This window comes from Scophthalmus maximus, chromosome 11 (assembly GCF_022379125.1).
Source record: "Scophthalmus maximus strain ysfricsl-2021 chromosome 11, ASM2237912v1, whole genome shotgun sequence".
Lineage (NCBI taxonomy): Eukaryota > Metazoa > Chordata > Actinopteri > Pleuronectiformes > Scophthalmidae > Scophthalmus > Scophthalmus maximus.
Window position 1 is genome coordinate 20,192,560 of NC_061525.1, and position 24,042 is coordinate 20,216,601.

Genomic DNA, 24,042 nt, shown 5'->3' on the forward strand with positions numbered 1-24,042 from the left:
ACAAAAAGTACACCATCAGGTTTAAAAGGGTAGATTTATTGCAGAAGTTTTGTATTGGTTTCCATAATATTGTCCTAATATTGTGTCCACTACTGTATTTCTTTATGTTACATGGGAAAAAAATCCATTCTCCTACAGCTTCCACAAATACAGTGGAAACTGCTTCTAGAGATCCAAAATCTTGGGACAGGATGATTCCTGTATAAATGCTCTTAAACATATTATCTCAGTGCATGTGGGAAAAAAAATAAAAACTCTTGTTGCCTGTTACTGTAGGCTGTCATATGCAAACGCTCTTTTCGAATATATGTATAGATGCAGTTGTTGTGGGTACTCGTGCGGGATGTAATATCTTCATTTACTTAGACCGCCGTAGCACGGAGGGTTAATTTGCACTCCTGTTCCTGCTCTGCTGGCGTTTGCGGACTTGTGCAGTGTAACCATCGTCCCCGCTTATATCACGTTAGTAGACTCTGACTACTCAAGACCTCAGGACCAGGAGACGGCTTATGTTATTTTTATCTTAAATCAGTACATAGCCAAGTCGACAGTTTCAAACAAGAGTCAATGAGATGGTAATCTGCTTGAGGAAAAAAAAAGGAAACATATTGTTTATAGTGATCATCTGCTCGTAGTGATCAATTTGACTTGACAGAGAGACTTGATCACTAAAAGTAGTTTCCTCTTCAGCACTATCTATAGCTCAAGAAAGGCAAAATCAACTTCGGAAAAACTGAGATCCTGACAACAGACAGAGCGAAGTACTGATTATATTCTGTGCATCATCTTTAGTTTGCAGCTCCATAAACTCAAGAGAGCATCATTTTTTTGTGTCATAAACGTCTGAGAACATTGTGTTAAAAACAATTACAGAAGTGAGTTCAAACAGGGAGCAGAGGGGTAAACTTGAAAAACATTGTTAGTTAAAAATCAAGACATTTTTTTGTTGTTGCTATGTTTCACATAACCAAGTATCCTGCTGTTATATTTACAACCATCTCAGTTCACCTTTCAGAAAGATCTTTTTTTTTGATCAACATTTGATCCGTGCATGACATCCCTTTTGGCCTGTGGGAAAAAGATGAGCGATAAAATGCACGACAGACTGGTTTATCTTCATCTTTTTGCATAAACTGGAATCAGTGACGAGAGTTGAAGTGGCTCACAGATTTCAGCTTTCACCATGGTCCCACTGCCTGAGGTGTTTGGTGTTGATGAATGAAAATTTGCATCATGTTTGAAACAGATGCAAACTAGAAGTATGTTGACTAGTGGTCTCAGACTCACACTGTACATCTGAGATGAATGTGGGCTTATGCAAAAACATAGCAAAGTAAATTTATGTCAGTAAAGTGCAATTATTAACAAAAGCGTAAAACACAGGGCTGTTAAATGTGAGATTTTCAGAGGAATCAAATGTCTGCAGGTTAAAACTACAGTGTGACAGACACTCGTCAATGCTCACCCTCAATCAGAAACCCGGGTGTCACAATCGGCCTCTAGGGGCCAACCTTACCTCAATACAGTAGCTTTAAATAAAAGAAGGGGATCTTTTGAATTAGTCACTCTTCCTTTTTGGGCTCCGGTGCCACCGATGCAGAGCTCGACTTGGCTGCAGCTTTGCTGCTCCCGCTGGCCTTCTCCGTTTTGTCCTGGCTGTCGATCCTGACGTGCTCCTGCTTCACCAGTTCGTCCAGCTCCGCCTGGAGAGAGGTGAAAACACAAGGTATGTACAATGAGCAATGCACGGAAGTGGCTGGTGACATCCCGGTGATGGAAAACAACACGATAGAGGAAAAACAGCTCATATTTTCAACCACAACATCACACAGGGAAATCATACGCAGGCCACAAAAACAACATGACTGAATGCAAAATGTTTGGGGCTATTTCTCCTAAAAATGCTGTGTGATTGTTCTGTGGCAAAATAGTGTAACTTACCTTCCATCCCAGCAGGTCAGCGAGAGCCAAGCAGCCGTCATCACATGTACCGATGTGAGCCACGTCTCTGGAGGGAAGAAAAAAAAAAAAGGCTGCGATTGGAACCTGGACTTCTTCATTTACAGAAATAATGCAAAAAATGTTAACTTGGTGTTTGGGAAACACAATCGCCGTTTTTCAGCAAATTTATGACATTTTATGGACCAAACAACTAATCGATTAATCAAGAAAATGACCGACAGATTCATCGATGATGAAAATAATCGTTAGTTGCAGGCCGAAATCTAACTACACTGAATGTCAACCAACACGGATACACATCCCATTTTCAATTATTGTTTTGAACAGCGATACATCAGTCATGTGCTAAAGATAGCCATTTAAAAATATGATGCATTGTTGTTGTTTTTTATATTCTTCATCACTGCTGCCAAAATGGACTCTCTGCATGTGACTCATGAAGCTGTCGTTGGTCCAAATTGCTGTTACATTTTATTTGAAAGTGGTGATACTGATGTTACTAACTAGTTTTACTGCTGCAGGTCAATCGAACGGTTTCACTTCCCACTTTTTTTAAGGATTTTGCAACTTGGTTTTCAGACAGAACAGTTTGACATTGGCAACATGGATATGCAGCAATGTCACAATGACTACTGAGTAATTGGGTAACTGCTGAGCGAGTAAATAATCAAGTAACAACTGTTAACAAAAAAAAAATGAGTGTGAAAAACCACAAAATGCTGTATCATCCTTATGCATAATACTTCGGCACCCTCTAGTGGCAAAAACATAAACTGCACAATGTTACTTTAAACTAATACACAGAACAAATGCATGTTTTATACTAAAAAATATAAATAATTGTTGAAAATAAGTTTATCATTGAAACATAGAATCTTGCAAGTTACACTAGCTCAACTCTATGAGAGTCATTTAAAAAAAAAAAAAAGATATATAAGATGTAAATTGTGATGGGAGAATAAAGCTAATATAGTAAAACAGTCGGAGAGATGACGGAGCAGCGTCTCTGTATCACCTGTACGCCTTATCTGAGTCAAAGTCCATCCCTCCTCCGAAACCAAGCATCCCGAACAGGGGGTCAGCCTGCACAGAGAAATGCACAAAAACACTGCTGCACAGAGAATCCAAGAAACACATCTAAATAAAAGACAAAGGACAAAGGAAATAAAGAGTTGATGCAGTGGTGGCAGCTCACCTGCCCGGCCTTCTCCATGTTAATGAGCAGTCTGGGGCAACTTTTTGAAACCCTGAGTAACAAAAGATACAAAAAACACAGAAAAAAGGACAAATAAATAAAAAATTACTAAAACAATATTTTGGTTATTCAGCTGACGCTCTTTACCAGAGCTAACGACTATATTTCAGGGTTAAAAAAACTTGATGTGTTGTACCTGCTGACTAGACCTGCAAACGGCTGGACCTGCAAGGAGGTTCCCATTACGATGAGTAAATCACAGCGTGGAAAGTCCTGACGGGTAAATAAAGACGGTGAAAACAGTTATTTTTTGCAGAGGTGCTACATCACACCACCTCCAAACATGCCTGCATACTGTCAAAACAACACTACGAAGTGCTCACCATCTTCATTGAAGTGAAGAACCGGACAGGCAGATTCTCTCCAAAGAAGACAATATCTGGGCGAAGAGGGGCAAAGAACAGAGGCAAATGGAGATCCAGAAATACACAGTGTGATAACACAGTTATCCAGCATTTGATTTGTGTAAAGTGAAAAAAAGATTAAATGGTGTTGAAAGGAGGGCGGGTATTTTAGGAAGGAGAATGAAAATGACAGGACAAATAAGAAAAGGCTACAGAACTAAAAATGAACATCACATAAATATTAAAAAAAGAAAAAGAGAGATCAACTGACCTGGCTTCACCAAACTGCTGCACTTGTCACATCTGGGAATGTCATCAGAAAAGATCTTTTCTACAAGGCAGAAGAAGGAGTTCAAAGTGGGGAAACAAACAACTCAATAATCTTTGGCTCTGGTTCCTTTTTGTACAAAAGGTTAACAGAAGAAGAAGACACCTTTCATCCAGTCCAGATTGTATTCCTTGCGGCAACAGAAGCTGACACAGTGGGATGTGTAAAATGTTCCATGAGCTTCGATGAGATCGTCGCCTTCGAGCCCAGCCACTCGCTCCAGGGTGTCAATATTCTGAATGAACACACACACATTAATGTCAACACAGAAACAAATGACTTAATTTATGTAAGTGTCATGTCGCGTCATGCTACCTGTGTGTAGCAGCGCTTCAGGAGCCCCTTGTCCTTCAGCATCTTCATGAAGTAGTGACAGATTGTGGGCTAATAAAGAAAAAAAAAACACCTGTGAGGACATTCAGATTTTTTAAAATGGCATGACAATGGATCAGTGGGTGTTTAGCAGCAGGAAGTGCCTTGCATACCTTGAACTGTCCTGGGTAAAGCTCCTTGGCCAGTGCGAAGAATGGCTCTGGATGTTTCTGAGATACAGGAATATATTACATTGCATTGTACTGACAGTGAAGATGGGAGAAGTAAAACCTAATGTCATGAAAATTATACTGGGTATAGTGCGCAACTAACCTTATTGGCCAAGAAACACAAAAGAGAAAAATAGGAATTCAAGAGTCCTCACTTCTTAGTTTAGTTTTAGTTTAGTTTTTTTGCATAGTGTTAATTTTCAAATTTGAACTCATATAGTTCAACATTGAAAAACTTTCATGGACTTCTGGGGGCCCAGAGACGGCTGTTATGTGCCGCACCATGCTTCAAATGTTGTCAACACACCTTGAAGTAATCGATCTGGAAGATTGCCTCTGGGCAAGGGAGGTTATATTTCTGCAGGTTTGCGTACAGGCCCGTCCCTGGTGAACGGAAATCCGGGATTCCAGCCGCTGTGGAGAAATGTGGCAACAGATTAAAAATATAGTACATACACATTTATATACACACGTATGATTGTCACACGTTTAATGACACTTTTAACTGGACGTTTAATGATACTGAAGCGGAGGTACTCACATGTGGATATTCCTGCTCCAACCATGCAGAGGATGTTCTTACCTGCATGGATTCAGAGGAACTTTCAACATGCATCTAAATCAACCTGCACTGTGGAAACAGACTTTTCTAGAAGTAAATCAAACCACCAGGTTCAGCCCCAATGGATGCGCTGAACAGAAACACAAAAAAGACTCACATTTGCCGCTCTTTATGTATCGAGCCACTCCGTCCAGAGTCAGATCATCCAGGACTTTGTCTGCGGTGCCGAGGCCCAGGGTGCTGGAGAAGAGGTTGCGCAGGAAGTCCACTGACAGGAAACACAAGAGGAGAATCAGATGACGGACATCAACAGAAGGTGAGATGGAAAACCTAAAGCCTAAACAAGAGCACCCAGAGAGTGGAGACCTCTACCAAGGCTGAGCATCCCCCCCTATATGCTTTTTCACCTAAAACTTGTTTTCCCATCTCCACCTGACCTTCATAGTTCTAATATGTACTGTATTTGTTAAGCTATGACTCAAAATGTTAAGTCTTGCCCTCATCTCACAATGGTGAAGAATCCGTTTGAGATCTATCTTTTAATAAAAAATGTCATGCAAGTCCGTCCATAACTTTTTGAGTAATCCTGCTAACAAACCAGTCCAATCACATAACCTCCTTGGTGGAGGTATTCAAAAGGCAGAATCGTCCAAGTACGGCAGACGGCATGTGTTTTAAATACAGCAACATACTTTTGTTCACATGGTTGATACAGCCAACATATATAAGTAGAAAATGGCTAACGAGAACTGGTGTCTTACATATAGTAAAATGAAAGGTTTGGCTAACAAGGAATAAACCACATTACAGGCCACTGCAGGATAGAAGACAAAGACTTAACAACAGTCGATGCTGTGCGACAGTTTTGTGTTTGTGTTGAAATCTTCACATCGGGCAGTTCCGCATTCCACGTTCGTGTCTCTTTACTTTCTGTGTCTCCTGCTGCCTCCTCCTCACTGCTGTCGTCGGATTGTTCCTGCAAACAATAATAAAAAAAAAATGTGACATGTCAAAATGTAGCACAGTAAAGCCCATTGATATGTGTTATGATATTCGACGTTTGTTTTGTTTGGATTTATCGTCCACTAGCTAGAATCAGCTACAGCTGCAAACAACTCTTCTTCCTCACCTCTGGTTCAGGTGTAACCTCCTCCTCTTCTTTTCTATCAGGGAGTTCTGAAAAAAGGAATAAACAATAAATCCAATAAACCGTCAAACAAGCAGCTGTACAGGTTATTTCTGTGTACATGTTCATGTTAGCCACAAAGCTAGCCGGGTTAGCGCAGTGAAACTGCGACTTTATGTAAAAACTTTGAGTCCGTTTCACATCAGAAAACCTTCCTACCTGCTGCATCAGACATTGATCCGTCTGCTGAAACCCTTTAACCACAAGGGTCCGGATGACAACTGATGTTTATCTAATATTTAACAGAGTTGTGACGGGTATCCACTACACAGTTAGCCGCTAGCTTGCTCGTCTTGTTGTTGTCCTTCGAAAATACGGTCCGTGTAGACGTCACACAGTTCCTACCACATTTCTTTTGTTCCTATCACAAATCTAATCCTTCTTCTTCCTTCCTTATATATATATATATATATATATATATATATATATATATATATATATATATATATATATATATATATATATATATATATATATATATATATATATATAAGGAATATATATATATATATATATATATATATAAAAAACACAATCCATAAACATAATTTAGCATGAGATATGAAGATATACTTGCTTCAGACTTTAAAGCACACACCGGCACCCAACATGCAGTGGTAATGTCTACGAAATCAGTCCAAGTGCACAGTATCTGTATCTTTACGTACAAAACTACCAGTGATTTATTCATCCCCATTTACCGTCGTCCCCCATCCAGTCCAACTGGTGTCTTCCCCAGCCCACTGTGGGGTCCGACACTGCTGCAGACATTCAAAGGCTCACGCTGGATTATTGGCTTTAGTTTTCCTCACACAAGCTTGAACAGGGAAGATTAGCAATAGTTCGTACAGCGACACTGTGATGGGGGCGGCCACCTGGACACTATTGTCTGTCAGACATGCTATATGGACTCACAGGCAAATGATACAATCCAAATCAATAGAATAACACCATGAAATCATATTAAATTTTTATTTTGTACATTTAAAACCATATTTACATTTCAACAACAAATAAACTCACAACCACATAAGCAGACAAAGTGCAATTTTGACTGAGACAGAGCCATGATGTTCATAATTGTGCAAACAATTGACAACGAATTGATTGTCCAAGGAGACTGTGATGACATATGCCTTGGAGGCAAATAATAAATAGACAAACCACTAGAGTTGTTCCATTCTTGTTCCACACTTGCTGCATTTTTCCTTTTTCGCATTTTTATACCTAATCGAATGTTGACGATTTGACTCTATACCTGGTCGACCATGCTGGATTCGGTCCTTGCATTTGCTCCTTCTTCGTCTCCTCCTCCTCCTCCTCCTCCTCCTGACTCAGACTGTGGTCGTAGCCAGTAGCGGTGATTTGGCACTGTGGTAACATTTCCTCCAGCAGGATGACGACCAGTCCAGGACTTGACATCCCGGGGAGGGATGACATGTCCAGGCGCCGCAGGCCCCTGGAGAAAACACACAATACCCAAACAGGAGACATTTCACACAACAGTAGTGTTTTGGTAATAATAACTAAGCTTTGTTGTGAGTGTTCGTATAATTACTTGAGATTCCTCAGTGCGGCCAGGCCGCCCGTGGTGATGCGAGGACAGTGAGAGATGTCCAGTTCCTCCAGGGAGTCCTGGAACATATGGAGCCTGGCCAGGAACCAATCGTCTACTTCGGGACATCCTCGTACTGACAGGGTCTTCAAAGATTGCTGCTCCTCTGAGGGAAGATGAATCAGGTTAAAAACACAGAAATTAGATTTAGAAGAAATGTTATTTAGAAATGGAAAAAAGAAAAAACCCTCAGTACTCAGGTTCCCCAGTCCAGTGTAGTTGATGACAGTGTGGCTCATGTCCACCTCCTCTAGAGGAGTGTTTTTGTAGTTCAAGAAGTCCCACTTGAACTTGCCCCTGAGGTCAGCACGAAACCAGTCCGACTGCCCAACATACCTGAGGACGCAAGCACAGACGATCTCATGACAACTGGGTCACGCCAGCACATTTAGAACATAACTATTACACTAACGCTGCATATTAATACATTTAAGTTGTGTTACTAACTGCCATAAAAAACTAATGAGTATATTCTAACTCGTTTGAAGAGTCAGGACAACCAACTGATCGTTAGTCACTTGGGGCTTGAGTTCCCTTAAGTTAAAACGATATAAATAATTTATCAGGGAGGAAACGTTCACGGCTACACAGACTGTGAGATCAGCTGCAGCTCCAAATCTTAGTTTGGTTGGTTTGCCACACGAGATATTACATATTTCTGTCTGGTTCCAATAAAAAAAAATGAATATAAAGAACATTTATTAAATAATGAATTGCATATTTTAGCAAGAGATTTATTGTTTTTGTATAATAAACAGGTTCAGGCAGCAGTAGCGGTCTTAGCATAATAATATTAAAACTAAAAAAAGGTTGTGTGGTCACATAACTCCATATTTCCAAGTACAGTCTGAAGAAGGACAATACCAGCAATTAAAAAAAGAAGAGAAATGTTCACTAACAACAAAAGCTGTAGAGGCAAGGGACAAGGTACTTACCTAAATCCTCCCTTTATACTCAAGATATAATACGCCGCTGCGATGTCTGACCCATAAAACTTGTGAGTGTAGCCGTAGTGACTGTGAAAGACAGAGGGAGAAAGTTAATGATCATCATAACTTGACAAAATGCACTTGGAATGGGCTTTAAGCACCTTGTCATGACCATTAGTTCACAACATTCAGCCTAAAGAACTGATGATAACAACCAACACGGATCCATTTCATGATTTTACTGGCTAAAGGCACATTCAGATGATTTTACAATTGAGTTATTCACAAAAAAGGTTTGCATTTGCCAGGTGGCTCACACTCTGTCACATCAACCTTTATTTCTACAGAATCTTTCATACTGGTTAGTGCAGTTAAAAGTGCTTCACAAATATGACCGATGAGCCAAAAATAAGACGAAACAAATAAAAATGCTGACAATCTTACTGTGTTAGGGCCAAGGGGTGCAAGACCATGAAGTGATTTAAAAACAAGAAAAAGACTCAAAAAAGAATTTGGGAATTTTTGGGCAAACAATGTCAGAAGTTGTTTGTTCCTTGTCAGCACTCAGGCTGCAGACTTCCGTGTGACAATTTGGGTAGACTAGACAGTTGGACATAACAGTAGCTCAAAATAAAAGCATGCATCAGCTTTTTTCCCCCCTGTCACTCAGAGCGAGAGAAGAGGTTGCACTTCAGTTGGCTGACACAAGCAAACACGTGTCTTACACGTTCTTCTTCTGAATCCCCCTCCTCTTCAGCTGGGAGCCAAAGCTCAGGAGCATCTCCACATCATAGTACTGCTGGGTGAGGAAGAGGAGCAGTCTCTTGTGCAAAGGAAGAAGAGGAGGAGGAGGAGGAGGAGGAGACACTGAGCTGGAGCTCCATGGTCGCCTGGCAACGAGGAGGAGGAGAGGCGAACGCTGGCAGCATCTGTGTAGAGACTGAGCAGAGAGACGCAGTCCTGATCAGGTGAAGTATAAACAGAGAAAACGAGAAACTGAGGACAGGAGATGTCTCTGAAGTGAAGCCGTTGGCTGCCATTGCTACTGTACACAGTGGTTAGAGAGCCTAAAAGAAGCGCTAGAAACATGTAAACAACAGTCTCGTTGAAAACAACAAGCTAACAACAGCTACAGTCCACGTGTTGTGTCAGTCCGTTACAGTCCTCAAGAAAAACACTAACAACAGCTCGTCTGAGTAACAGCCTGAACTCCACCATTTCATTTTTTTTCATTCAGTCCTTCTATTAGTTCAATAAGTGGAGTATTGAATCCAAACGTGAAGGGTAACTCACCATTAAGTGAGCAGACATGACAGCTGCGCGGTTTTACGGCAAGCCGTGAGGGACAAACCTCTTCTGTTTTCATTTAATGGCGGTATGGCGAAGAAGCTTTTAGGCGCATTACCGCCCCCTGCAGGATTGGAGTGTATATCTAACTGGTTGAACTGCTGCTGCTGGATCCTGACAAAAAGACCACATTGTCCCAGCTCTATAAAATCTACACAGTTGTTACCTACCGCTTAGAGAATTGATTTCAAAATGATATATGGGTTCAGTGCACAGATGCATTGCATTGCTTGCATATGAACATTCTAGGACCCTCAGGACGCCTGGGATTGGGGCACTGCCCAGAGTGGTTAGAAAAAAACATGGTGAAGCAGCGTTTTGTTGTTAGGTAGCATAAACCATAACCTCCCAGATGATGTGAGTCTACTGTCTGTCGCAGTTTTGTTCATTTATTTTAAATAATGTCCTCCTCTGTATTTCTATTGCTTTCCCTTATTTCCCATAACCTCCTATGTTTTCTATAGTAATATCAGCCCCTATTTCCTCTATCCCTCTCTTCCTGCCATTTCTTTTTCGTTTCTGACTATGTTCTCTGTTCTCTTCTCTTTGTTGCTTCTCCTTAATTTAATTTAATTTAATTTCTGTCCCTGCTCTATTAATTGTGGGAAGTATTTGGGCTATGTAAAGGATTCAATATGGTCCAGGTTTTTAATTATTTTTTTATTTTTTTTTTACCTCTATACAACTTAAAGTGAATATATAATTGGTAACAGTTCCCTTGTATATACTGATATATTATCACTAACCCTTGTATTTTTTTGTTTATATTCTGAAAATGTCTTGAATTCTCTTGAATTTTTGTCTGTATCTTTTCCTTGTTTCTTTAATTATCAGGGACAAATGCTGCACCACCACAATCTTCAGTCTGCTGTTGCTGTTCACCCTGTCTGCCACACGGTGGCGCCCCGTGCAAGTTTCTTACGCTGTCCAGACTCCAGATGAACCTGAGCTGACCTGAGACACACACAACACAGAGTCATAATAAAACTGGCTTCTTTCTGTTTAGTGTCACAACTGTCATTGTTGTGTGAACATCTACTCGACATGTTCAGAGATCAGTGTGTGTGTGTGTGTTTTCATCAGTAACATTAGACAGTGATGATGACGAACCTGCAGCTGATCGTACATACTCTTATTAACCCTCCGCCACGTCAAACCTCAACCCTGTAATGTACAGTCAAGTTATATCAGTCTTCTTTTTTCAGGACAACCTGGGCTATCAGAATATGTTACACTGCTTCTGTGATATCACATGAATGTATAAATAGTTATATGACCATAAAGACAAAAGAAAAAACTAAACGGAAATTAAATCTCACAGACATTCATTATAATGACACACCAGACAACAATGATGCAGATTTTTCCCTCTTGAAAACTGTTCTTTGAAGACTTGGCTATAAGATAAAACAATCTAAAAAGTTCTTACTAATGCAAATACGTCCTTTGATTTTTCAACCCCAAAAGTCACTTGTCCCAGTCTGCAAAGAAGTTCGTGTCTGCAATGGCACAGAGTCTGATTGGTACAAATCTGTAACAAAGCCTCTGATTGGTAAAGTGGATTTAAAATGGAAGGCTAGAAGTCCGCTAACAACAACAGGAGCCTTTTACGTCTTGGAAAATGGGAGGAAAATGATCATAAAAGTCATTTAATGTTGGATTTATCATCATGGACATGTTAAGATAAGATATACCTTTATTCGTCCCACGATGGGGAAATTCTGGAATTTGTTGTACAAAGTCTCCAATAAGACACTGAAGTTCCAGGCCGCACTACACATCGTCTGAGAGGGACAAGATCGCACGGAAGCCCTGCCTGGAAAGTAGCAAGGGTTGGCTTCTCGTCAAAACAAACTGCAAGTTGCATAAACTGATCAAATGTTATGAGGACTTTAATAACATGACGCCTGGGCTCAGAGGGTTAAATCTATTATGAAATGATGCAGGGAGGTTTTATTCAAAGAATTTTGTCAAAAAATGCTTTCAATTATTTATGACGCTCAAATCAAACTTTATGTTTTCGGGGCAATTTCCAGTGTCCTCCCCACGCTGGGGCCCGCCCTCATTGCTGCTCCCCCTGTTCTGTAGAGGACGTCCAACACAGAAGTCAAACTCAGAGTCAGAGATGTTGTGTCAAAGTGTCAAACTCTCTTTTCATCTCCAGCTCTTTTCCTTATGTCTTGTTGCAACTGTATTCATTATTCATCCCTGTTCACCAATTCTCTTTTCCTTGACGGGTTCTGTACCTTTCAGAACTTTCCGCCGGTGACCTCAAATCGCCGCTGTGTTGAAGAATTCTGCAGGAAGGAATTGCCAGAGGATGAAGACTACAGTTTACAACCCCCGATGATTCAACACTTCATACACAATTTAACGGAAAAAAATCTGAGGTGCATGGTAATTTAAAAAACTCCACAGAGGGAGTTCTTTGAAGGGGACTAAATTCACTTTAAAAAGATGCATCGTCCACAGATACCACCATGTTGAACCACCATGTTTCTACAGACGCCCAGCACGGACAAACCAAACACCAGGAGGCCACAGTTGGTTCTCATATGCACCTATGAATGGGAGGGTGTTTGGCTGCATATTTGCAACTTCACCAGTAGAGGACCACTAAATCATTCACACTGGTCCTTTAAGTTGACATTATTTACACACCCAACAGTTATGAGCAACATTTTCATTCATTTGGAGTCGTGTTTCTTGCCACATAGGGAATGGACGTCCCAGAATTGACTCTGTTTTTGCTCTGTTTTTGGTCTCCACCGGATCTTGAGGGAAACATCTATCTCGTTAGCTTCTAAATACTTCACTATGTTCAGTATCTAGTTGCTAACTGTGTCGATTTGCTTTAGTTTCTACTGTTTTGGAACTTGTAAATCTAAAACTTTGGCTTCGCTAAGTTGCATGAGTCATGTTTTCATTGTTGTCTGTGAGGTCGGCTTATAGCAGCAAAGTAGTACCACTATTATGTTTGTCCTTTTCGGTCACACGTCGATGATGTTTCTTGAGTTGTTTAGAACCTTGTTTGAACTGTGACTGTGTTATTAATGGCTCTAAACAGTTCCCCTAAATATTAGAATTTTAAACATCACAAATAGAATAACTAACTCTGTTTGTGTTTACCATTGCTCGTCATTGTGTCAGAAGTGCATGCCTCAAAGACCTCTGCGAAAAAAACACATTAGGACTCCTGCTGGGGTTTTTTCTTTCTTTTTCAGTTCAATGTTTTGCCGCCTGCTGATTATTTTTCTTGCCTGAGCTTCAAATCAAATCTGTGTCAGTGTGTGTCTGCGCGTTTGTGACACGCTCAGGTAAGTAGTCTGGTTTCACTGCTGCGGGAAGTCGCAGCCTTCATGGGAAAAAAGACTCAATAATCTGGTGTTCAAGGTGCAGAACAGACAAAGGCACGTTGACAAACACAGATCATGATGGCAACATTATTTGATTCATTTTTCCATTATTTGTTACAACATATAAGGCAGTGATTTTCTGACCGCAAAAGCACTTTATTAATACACTATATTAATTTGACCTCGTCCACAGGGAAGTCAGAGGTCAGAATTGTGTCTTTGGAGCTAATGGGGGTTAAAAAAAAAAGAGATAACATATCACTACTGAAGTAATTTCTTCCATCTCTCCATTAACTATACTGCTGCTCCTTAGAGGGTTGTGGGGGGGGGGGGGGGAACTGGAGCCAATCATCAACTGCCATTGGGTAAGAGGTGGGGTTCAACCTGACCTAAAACTAATCAATGTAGATTATTTTGACTGGTGCATGAGAGTACATGAACCACATCAGCCGTCTCAAGGTGGTAAGCTGCAATATGCATCTGCTGCTCATGTATGTCGTTTTACATCTCCAGGCCAAAGTTGCTCGAAACACACGAATTTCCTCCAAATATTCTCTGGATTTTCTTTTTAATACCACAAGCAGAGAAGACAAGCTTGAAACACCACTCGTCTGACAGACAATCTCTGTCTGTCTTTGTGTGTGTGTGTGTGTGTGTGTGTGTGTGTGTGTGTGTGTGTGAGTGTGTGTGTGTGTGTGTGTGTGTGTTTGTGGCTCCAAAACCTCGAAAACCGCTCATCTTATCGGCTTCACTCTTGGTATCTGCATTTAAGGGCCCAAGGAAGTGCAGTGTTGAATTTGTTGTGATCTGGACATGTTCAATATTAATTAACTTTGAAAAAACACTGTGACTATCTCACACACACATGCACAGACCTCCCCGAGCGCCCGCACTCACGGGGTTAGTCGTGTGACCAACAGCTCCCACCTGCTGGAACAAACGATTAACAAATGAGATTACAGCTTGTGCTCCTCATGTGTGTTTGCAGAGGATTGACGGAGTGAAGAAGCGACAGTGGATGATGGTGACGCAAACACAGCGGTTTGGTATGGTAGTCATCGGGTTCAGTGTGTACAGTGGTTTAAAACATGTGAACATGTATGACATGTTAAAGCTGGCTTAGTCTGAAAAAAATGATTAGCCCACGATACATTAGGTCCTTTGTCATTAGTTAGAGATGCAAAGAGGTAAAGGGAGAGTGTGTGTGTGGTCTGTGTGCGCAGCCCGAGCAAATCACATTACTGAAGGCTTGGCTGAATGAACATTTGGACCAATGAAGTAAAGAGCTCGTGGCGGATGGAGTGAATGAATGAATTAATGAATGAATTGATCAGGAGATGGATGGTGGAATAGATGGATTGCTCACTGGAGCAGCATTTCAATGCTTGAGCAGCAGGGACAGACAATATTCATATTCAACATATGTGCGTTTGTGCGCAGGTACATTTGTCATGCCTCCTACATTGACACCGAGGACATGCAGATTCTGCTCAGTCTGAGATTAAAAGGTTAAATATTTCGCTCGCAGCTGGAAGCTCAAAACAAATCGATCTACGCATTCATGTATTCAGTTCAAAAGCACCTCTCTTTGAAGTTCCCCTTAATGCATTATTGATTGGATTTTCATTCATATTATTTGCATGCTTTTTTTGTGTGTGCGCTGAATTCATATCCCCTTGTGTGTGTTTATCGTGATGAATGTTTCATTGAACCTTAATGGACTTTTGAAAAGTGATCCATGCAGTGGATTAAAGCTTGAGGCCATCAAGGCCGTACAAAGATACTTGCTTGCCATCCTCCTGCGACATAAAGAGAAAGTATAGCTTCTTCTTAATGTTAAACAATGCTTGATTCTTAAGCTGCTTTCAGACCTGCACTGAAGTCCAGACATCCAGTCCAGAGAGGCTATATGTGAGAAAGTAACATTTTAGAAAAGGTCCAAGTGAGCCCATGTGAGTATACAGCAGGAAAAGTCACAGTGAGCGAGTGGGAGTGTTGATAAAACTGTTTTCCGCATCAGAATTATCATAATGTTCTGTCTCCTGCACGACCCATCCAGACGCCATGTTTCTACGTGTTGTGCTTCACTGACTTTCTTGCTCAAGGTAACAATCAGGTTATCAGGTAACAAGAACCTGCCTAGATGGAAGGCGCCAGGGTTTTGCCTTTACTGGTGGTGACTGCAGAGAAGAAACGGTTCTAACACCATCTCCATCCAGATGTAGTAATTCCCTGAAAACGCATATCATGTGACCACTCACGTACACTGGGCACGTGCGTGTCTTTGTAAACAGGAAGCAGATTGTCTGTACTCTGCAGTTGGTTGCTTGGTTACAGAAAACACAGTGAGCAAGAGACAACGATTGGTGAAAAGTAAGAGCAGGGATTTCTTTTTGCCTTGGCGGCTGGTCGAGTCGTGACTGATAAGAACCAATCAGGAAGTAGTATGCGGGTGACCGCGTCATCGTTTTTCCAAACGTCTCCGTTTTTGCCCGTCTACACTGCAACGAAGCCCCAGAGTTTTTCAAACTAAAACGGGCGAGTAGCATTTCCAAACGTGTCCGCTGTAGGTGCTCGACAACTCGACAACGTAGTTGTGTGGATGTACCCTGAGTATGTTTATCCAAATCAAGGTGCAGCACTTTGATCAAACTATTCATCTTAAAATAATCAACGGATTCATTGATAGTAAAACACATTCGTTAGTTACAACCCTGAGTGATACGTCGTCCTCTCCACTTCCACCTTCACCTTAAAAATTCATTGCTGCGTTGATATAAAACCCACTGATTTTCTTTCCACGTGTTTGGCAGACTGTCGTCGAGTTCACAGCAGAGACAAACTGGCAGTATTTAGACCGTGGCAAGTGATTATGGGCAGATAATTTTAGTCGCCGCTTGTCAGATGCTCGTCAACAGACGCTCTATTTAAGAGAAAGGACTATTTTTGTTCCTCTGGCTGCTTCAAACCGCTTCGTTGGCAGATGAAGCCTGAGGTTTCCTAATAGTTGCTCCCCCGTGGCTCTGCACTTTTCACTGTGAGTTGCAGTAAGTGATGGCCCTGTGGGAAAGCCACTAGCCATTGATTGGCTCTCTCGTTTCTTTATCTCTGCTCCCACCTCTCTTCCCACTGTTTCAGCAGAGATGTGGACACACGTTGTTTTGTTTCGAGCAGCTCCCGTCAGGCCAGCGGAGTCTGTAAATCCCCACAGTCTTGGCAGGAAAGACATTAGTGGGCGGCCAAAGTGGGCCAGTCGCTTAATGCTCAAATTGCCGGACAGGGCGAATGGAGGGCACCCGGGGTACAACGAGCAAAGGGACAAATTCAATGATTAAAGTACAGATGGAGCATAAATAGATGTAAAGTTTTTTGTTGACGCCTGTGTGCAAACATTCTACATACCTGCTTTAAATCTAATGTATTAGTGAATGCAATATCAATTTAATAGGATTAAATCGTGTGTGAAGCAATTTTTCTTTCCTGAAGCGCAAGTTACACACAATATATCTTAATTGCTTCGCTCACTCGTCTTCTGTAATTAGGCGTGAGTATTAATGTGACGTGCGTGTCCTCTTATCTTTCCTTCGTTTGTTAATTCTTCAAAAACACCTTTGTGTACCTCGTGTGTGTGTGTGTGTGTGTGCACGAGAGTATGTACAGTAATCATCATCTAGTTATCGCTCTTTCCACACACATCTGTTCTAATTTCCATTGACAGAATGAATTACCATGGTGACAAACTGCGCGCCAAAAACCGGCCCAGTCGCCGCACGTGCCGCGCAATTATACAAGTGCCATTATCTCGAAAGCGAGGTGTCTCTCGAAATAGCTTCACGCGCCAAAGATAGCAGAAGCTGAGCGGAGCATGTCACAGGATGGGGGACAGCATTGACTGGAAAATGCTGATTAAACAGAAATAAATACAAAATCACTGCAATTCGCTCTGAATCTTTATGTGGCGTTGGAGAAGACGAGGCTCCGGCTCATGCGCACAAATGACACCAACGCCATTAAACTCCGCTGTGTGGAGATCAGTGCTCTCCCATGTGGACGACCCTGAGTGCGAAGCTGTAATTGATGTGGGCCGCGAGAAAAAAAAAAATACAAAGTGAGGCTTGGATCTTCCTCTGAGACTTCACACCAGAAATAAAAGTTGCAGCAGGCTACTGCTCCAAATCCTTTGAACATCATGATACACACACACACACACACACACACACACACACTCATCCAGACTCTTGTCTGAGTATATTCATAATATATATAGTTCTATATACTATAAATGTAATCAAAAAAAGATATTTCTCTCCATCGCTCTGTATCTCTCTCGACTCTTTCACCTTCTGTAAGACAGCGACCGTACATACTGTATTCCCATTAGGTCGGAGAGAGTTTTCAAAGTGTCAGATACATGACAGCGGATGAATAATGCAGAGGAAATAAAGGGCTTTTTTCTGCACGGCAGCCACATGAGCTATGATACGTCGAAATCCACGTTGTAAACCAACCTCAAAACGTCGTCTGCTTGGCTCGCTCTTTTCTCCGCGTGACTTTTGAGTGACCCGGTTGTGTAGTCAACAATGACTGTGGATTTTTAGTTACAGAAAGACCTGTATCAATGCGACATTGTTGAAGTTGTATAGGCCTGAGAGGGCGATTTTGAACTTTAATGAACCATCGTATTAATGCCGTGCTTTGTATGATACATCCATTCACTGGAGTCAGAAAGTTAATTACATGTTTTACATTATGGCTACAGATAGATGTTGCTTAATTAGCCTCAATACATTATACATCTCAGTCATTTTATATCTTGTCACAACTTTCTATTGTAGTTCTTTCCTTTTCCATTTTCTTTCCCTTTCCCTCTTCACACCAAAGCAATCTACTCCTCCTCCCGCATCTCTCCTCTCATGTTTTTTTTTTATTAATGTATAAATCAAGGTCATGCTTTATCGTTTCCGTTCATGCATATACAGCCCTAATCTCTCCTTCCCTCGGTCTTTGTCAGCAGAATATATAGACGTTTGCCTGTGGAACGTAATAAGCGCGCGTACGAATACATGTCAGAAAAGAAGGAACAAAGGAGACGAGATTCAAAGAACGAGCCGCAAATCATAAATAACTGATAACATGTTTCAAATTCTGGCCGTTCAGTCCTGGTGTCATCGATCACGGCTGTGTCATTTCACTGCGCTGCAGCTTCATTAGACTGATAATAGACTCTGGGCTGCGTGTCAACCGAGCAATTTGTGCTTCTCCTCACTGTGATTAAATAACCTCTCGAAGCCGAGGTGGGGTTTTCCTTCATACCACTTTCAGAGGTTCGCCAGATGGTTGTGGGGAGAAAAAAGTAATGGTTTTTAAATAAAAAATGACATGATTTAGACTGGGAATTGTTTTTACGTTAAATTTAAAAGTGTTTGTTACATTTCTGTACGTAACTGTGAACATGACCTTTAGAGGATCAACTCTAATAATACACCTTTGCATATCTGGTGTCGCATGTCTGAGAGAAGCTACACAGAGAAATCTGTCGATTATGTTTTCCCAAATAAATTATTTATCAAATGAATTCTCGGAGGTGACCAGAATAAACTAGTTCTTTGTTAATGTGAGGTTGAGCTGGCAGTAACGCCAGACCTGCCAACAGCAGTGATTTTCATGTACAGTAATAACGTAAATCATTATGAAAACTTTTTAGACATGTACATAATTTGACATATGACACGACCCTCATGAAGTCCATGATTTGAAGTAGATAAATCAGAATTTGAAGCAGATGCGATTTACCCTCACTCTGCCCATTATGCAGCCGTAGATCAACAGCTATTTTTCAAAAGTTTGTTAGCCTGGCAGTCACCACGTGGAGCTGCCGGACGGCGAGAATGCTTCAGCCGTACCACTTTTGAACATTTCCCCTTCACGACCTTCCATCACTCGCGAAGTGACTGGAACATCAGCTCCCTCGAGGATTCCACGAACGGACTTGTTAAAAGCCGCGAGATCCTTTTCTCACCGCGTCGAAGTGACGTCATTAAAAGCCCTCTGAGCTAAAAGACAAAACAAAAAAACTTGTGATTTCTGGCTTTTTAAATAACACTGATTTGATATGTCAGCACACTTCAGCCTCTCTTCACTAACATTCCCCTTTTCACAGCCGAACGAACGAACGCCGCCGCAGCAGCTCGTAAAGTCAGTGATGGGTGCGTCAGATTTACAGTCAATGTGACAGTGACTCTTGACTATTGACTCTCAACTTCTGTTGCTCATTAACTGCCATAAATCAGAGTATTTAAGTAATGAGGCGTGTGTTGGCTGCAGATGTGTTATGTCACAGCCCTGTGAAGCGGGGCGACAACTGTTAGTTTGATAGTTAATTTTATTATTTTTAATTGCATTATTATTGTCACTATCACAGGCCGTTAAGTTTTTCACCGTAATTAACCTTCCTAAATGTCGCCTCTGTGTCGTGTTACAAACAACAACTGCAAACATCTGCTCCACATCGGCCTCTGAGTAAGAGTAGGAAGATTTACTGAAAAATAAGATATCCCCCAAATGTACTGTATTGGGGGGGGGGGGGGGACTTTCACCAAACTTGGTGGGATTATTACTTGGGAGTTTATCTCCAGTTGATTAACTTTTGGAGCGGTCAAAGGTTGTGGTCGACAAAAATATGCACCGAAATACACATTTTCCAAATTATATCTCTGAAAATAATAGAGAGATTGTCTAAAGCTCATATTGATTTAAAAAAGAAAAGAATTCCCCAACCTAGGATGTCATATATAAGTGACATCAGGGAGAAGTCGTCATGCATAATTGGAAAATGCTTTTTATTTTTCTCCAGGTGTCTCTGCGTCCTATTGGACCATAGACACCACCTGAAGCTGATATTCAGATCGAAAAAATTAGTTATGATCATATGGTAGGAATGACATCATCATCATGATGTCACAGAAACTAATGTCATATGGATGAGCTGAGAAGATTTGTCATTCTTTCTCTTCCACTGATCCCCCGATTCATCCTGTGACTGCCGGCTGAACCCCACGCGGAACACAATACGTCAAGTGAATGTTTTCAGATCGCACAGCCGTATCTCATACGCTGACACGAAAGCACAACCCTGCATCCCGACATTACTCATTACGATGGTTGCCGGATACGATTGGCCTCGTGCCAACAGATAGCAGCATATAAACAAAGTCAATCCTCATGGCGTTTCCCGGCATTGTTATCTGTCCATCTGTCTTCGTCCTTCTCACCCCCTGCCTCGCCGCGTTGTCAGGGTCCTCTCCTCCCTCTTCCTGCTGCTCATTTGTTCCCTCTCACACACAGCCCCCCTAACGTCTCTTCAATTTCCTCCTTCACCCTTCACCCAGCCGTGCACCCATCCTCGCGGCTCGACCTCACTCATCAGCTTCACTCTCCTCCCCATCACTCTCCCTCCCTGCCGTGTTCTCGTCGACGTTCATGAGGGAATTCATTTTTTTTTTTTTATTCTGAGTAATAATGTAAAGAATGACTTGTGCTCGCACGTTCAAAATTGCTCGCCAGCTTCTCATTTTCTCTTCCACCCTCCCGTTCTCCCTCTCTCCCTCTCCCTCTCGTCATCCCACCATTTGGATGCTCCGTCCATGCGTGCCGTCAGAGGCTACTTCATCATGTCGAAGCGCAGAGGTTGAAAGCTAATTAATTAATACTAGCCCAGAAATGATTTCCATGTCATGCGAGCACCGGGCGGCAAGTTGAACAGTGGATGAAGCACATATTGCAGCCATCAGCTCTTCTGCTCATCTTCATCCACCGCGCCTGGTTTCTCTTCTGTCACCTCCAACCGCCCCTCCCCATCCCGCTTCTTTCCCCTCGGGCTGTTTACCATAAAACTGTGGAAACATGAGCTGAATTTAACCACCTGTATTTGGAAGCAAACACAGTCTTCTAGACTCTGAATCATAAACATACGTAACCAGGATGTCATTTTCTTATGCATTCTATGAAAATATCAGTGACGTTTTTCTTCAATAAACTTTATTGTAATAGGTATATTGTATCGCAAAGAAATGGTGCCGGGACCCGAATGTAGACCTGGAGGCAAATTAGCGATCAAATCGTGGTCCTTAAATTACAGCAGGTTCGGTACAAAGGACTCAGTCCAAAGATCTGCAGAGGTCTAAACAATAAAACTGCAGACAAAATAATGCTTATGATAATGCTAATGAACCTTAAAACCCAGGTATCGAGACGAACCGGCAGATACAGTGGGTAAATACTACAGGGAGGGGTAACAATTTCTTCTGGTTTAAAAAACAAAACAAGATGTTGCTTGCCAAAGGTAAAACTTGAGGGATGCCACTTGGATGACACATGACCATATATATATATATATATATATATATGTATATATATATATATATATATATATATATATATATATATATATATATATATATATATATATATATAAAGTTCGCAAAAGAATAACAAAAAGTACACAAATGTTAAAAGTCTCAAAAGTCCACAAGATTGTTCTTAATGAGGCAGAATCTTGACACAGACAATACAGGTTCTGCACGCAACAACGACTTCATACTGGAGGAATCTAAAACATCACATATCATATCATATTCATCTTTTTCATTTTGAAGATAAACACATATTTAATGATGAGAGAGGCTCCTCTTCTTGACCCCAGCATCTCTCCTGCAGTCTGCACAAATAGAAGAAGTTGAAGTCCAGAGGTTCTGGGCAACCTTCTCCCCCCACAGATGATTTTACTTCCTCTCGTCTCTTAGTCTATCTTTTGGTGTCAAACAAGAGCAATGCTCAGTGTGTACGGCGACTTCAAAATGAACCCGGTCGAGTCATGCAAGCCTCACTTCTGTTAATAATGCATGACGAGGGGAAATTTGAAGTTGAAATGTAATGTAAATGTGTAAAAAATTCATGATCAATCAAGATTATGAATGCAAAACCATACAAGAGCATGGAGTAAGAATAATTATGTACCCAACCATTTGCGCAAGCACACGCGAGCACGCACGTACACACGCACACACACACTCACTCACACACACACCGTGTGCATTGTCCTTGCTCGTGGCCAATAGTTTGTCCCAGTAATTCAGAAGTGACCGTCTGACATATGCTGGAGCAGACTGCAGTAGGAAAGTCAGTCATTTATTTCTGCTACACATCTGTTACATACTCAATACATAAAAAATAAAAAATAAAAAACAATGCACCAAATGTAATGGGTTCTTTCATGGCCCGTGTCACATCCTCCCACCAAGTTTGATGTCAATATCCATTTTGTAGTTTTTGTGTAATCCTGTTGACAACCAACCAACAAATAAAAGTGAACAGTCAGAGGGACCAAACCCGTGCTCTTACTTAAAAACTGCATTTTTCCTGCAGGACCTTTTCTTGTAATGGAGTGTTTTTACATTGCTGCACATTGCTACTTGCACTTAAGCAAAGGATCCGCCACTGAATTTAATATAATGTGTTTGCGGTCTTGTTTTATTCAACTCACTCTGGCTTTGCCCTCGGGCTTGATAAACATTTGGAAGTGAATATGTATGAATGTATAATGTGTGTATGTGTTTGTGTGTGTGTGTGTGTGTGTGTGTGGAATGTACATGGACATGTTTCACCTTTGTCTCAGAGTTCACGTCAGTCACACACAAATCTCAGTAGTTCTCCTGGTTCTTCCTGACATTCAGCTGTTTTTCCTCTGTTGAGGAGGCAGCTGACTCATCGGACCATCTGTCTGTCCATCCAGTCCGACTTCCATCTCCCTACAGGGAAAAAGAATTATTGAAGGCTGGCTCTCGCTCACGGCAACATCCAAATTCAAATGACCGACTGTTGTGAAATTACAGGGAACTGAGGTGACACATCTTATGTCCTAACCTTTTTTTCAGGAGGAAACATGTTCACTGGAAAAAAAAATGTGTACAAAAATCACCTCTATCCACTTTGACTGAACAAAAATATGCGGATGAATCATGCATGTCCCGCCACATAGTACATGACTCAACAGATGGTGAACTCATATTTGGACTGACAGGTCTTTATAATGCAACGCAGACTCTGCTGTGATGTTACATCAGCAACTAAGTGGCCGATAGCAGCCATTTTATTATGAATAGTAAATGGATGAATGGATAACTCTCATTCTCTTTCTTCTTCACAGAGAAAAAAAAGACAAAGACAAGTTATTATCATATACTATATTTTTGGCTTGTGGCCCCTTATAAAAATACAGTTTCTGTTCCCTTTGACACATCAAGAGACATTTCCGCTCTTGACTTCTCCACCTAAAGAGGTAGAAGTATCTAAAATTGTACAAACAAAAAAAAAAAATCAAAGAAAAATCCTGAGCCTTACGACTTATTCCGTTTATTTCTTCTTTGATATATTCTTAAATTAAATTGTTGCTGTTTTTTTGTTTTTTTTCACGTGTATTACTTATTATTCGGTTCATATTCTGTTTCTATAATATATGATTCTATTTTCACGTCAAAAGAGCATGTTGAAAACTATACTGTATACAAGTTTTAAATGTATATCCCTTTCAATAAGCTTGAATAAAACATTTGAAAGAG

General features: G+C 41.1%; 2 protein-coding genes across 2 annotated transcripts; both read right to left on the minus strand.

Moving 5' to 3' along the window:
• Positions 1-15: 15 nt before the first annotated feature.
• On the minus strand, positions 16-6,498 carry sirt2 (sirtuin 2 (silent mating type information regulation 2, homolog) 2 (S. cerevisiae)). The gene is made up of 16 exons (XM_035622428.2): positions 6,339-6,498; positions 6,123-6,169; positions 5,921-5,969; positions 5,151-5,261; positions 4,973-5,014; positions 4,739-4,845; positions 4,375-4,431; positions 4,205-4,273; positions 3,995-4,124; positions 3,833-3,892; positions 3,541-3,596; positions 3,354-3,430; positions 3,158-3,209; positions 2,978-3,045; positions 1,942-2,008; positions 16-1,703 (listed from the first exon to the last, which is right to left on the minus strand). Exons 1-16 carry the CDS (start codon positions 6,352-6,354, stop codon positions 1,563-1,565), a joined length of 1,149 nt encoding a protein of 382 aa, XP_035478321.1. The 5' UTR covers positions 6,355-6,498; the 3' UTR covers positions 16-1,562.
• Positions 6,499-7,137: 639 nt separating this feature from the next.
• dmac2 (distal membrane arm assembly component 2) lies at positions 7,138-10,083 on the minus strand. The gene is made up of 6 exons (XM_035623920.2): positions 10,017-10,083; positions 9,449-9,663; positions 8,730-8,810; positions 7,991-8,130; positions 7,738-7,900; positions 7,138-7,638 (listed from the first exon to the last, which is right to left on the minus strand). Exons 1-6 carry the CDS (start codon positions 10,032-10,034, stop codon positions 7,407-7,409), a joined length of 849 nt encoding a protein of 282 aa, XP_035479813.2. The 5' UTR covers positions 10,035-10,083; the 3' UTR covers positions 7,138-7,406.
• Positions 10,084-24,042: the final 13,959 nt, after the last annotated feature.

Excerpts from the sequence above, each read along its gene's own strand:
- sirt2 (XM_035622428.2), bottom strand. Across the intron at positions 4,274-4,374 it reads TTTACCCAGGACAGTTCAAG|CCCACAATCTGTCACTACTT; the intron begins GTATGCAAGGCA and ends TTTCTTTATTAG. Across the intron at positions 3,210-3,353 it reads TTTGCAGGTCTAGTCAGCAG|GGTTTCAAAAAGTTGCCCCA; the intron begins GTACAACACATC and ends TTTGTTACTCAG.
- dmac2 (XM_035623920.2), bottom strand. Across the intron at positions 8,811-9,448 it reads GGGATTCAGAAGAAGAACGT|TCACTACGGCTACACTCACA; the intron begins GTAAGACACGTG and ends TGTCTTTCACAG. Across the intron at positions 8,131-8,729 it reads AGTATAAAGGGAGGATTTAG|GTATGTTGGGCAGTCGGACT; the intron begins GTAAGTACCTTG and ends TTGCGTCCTCAG.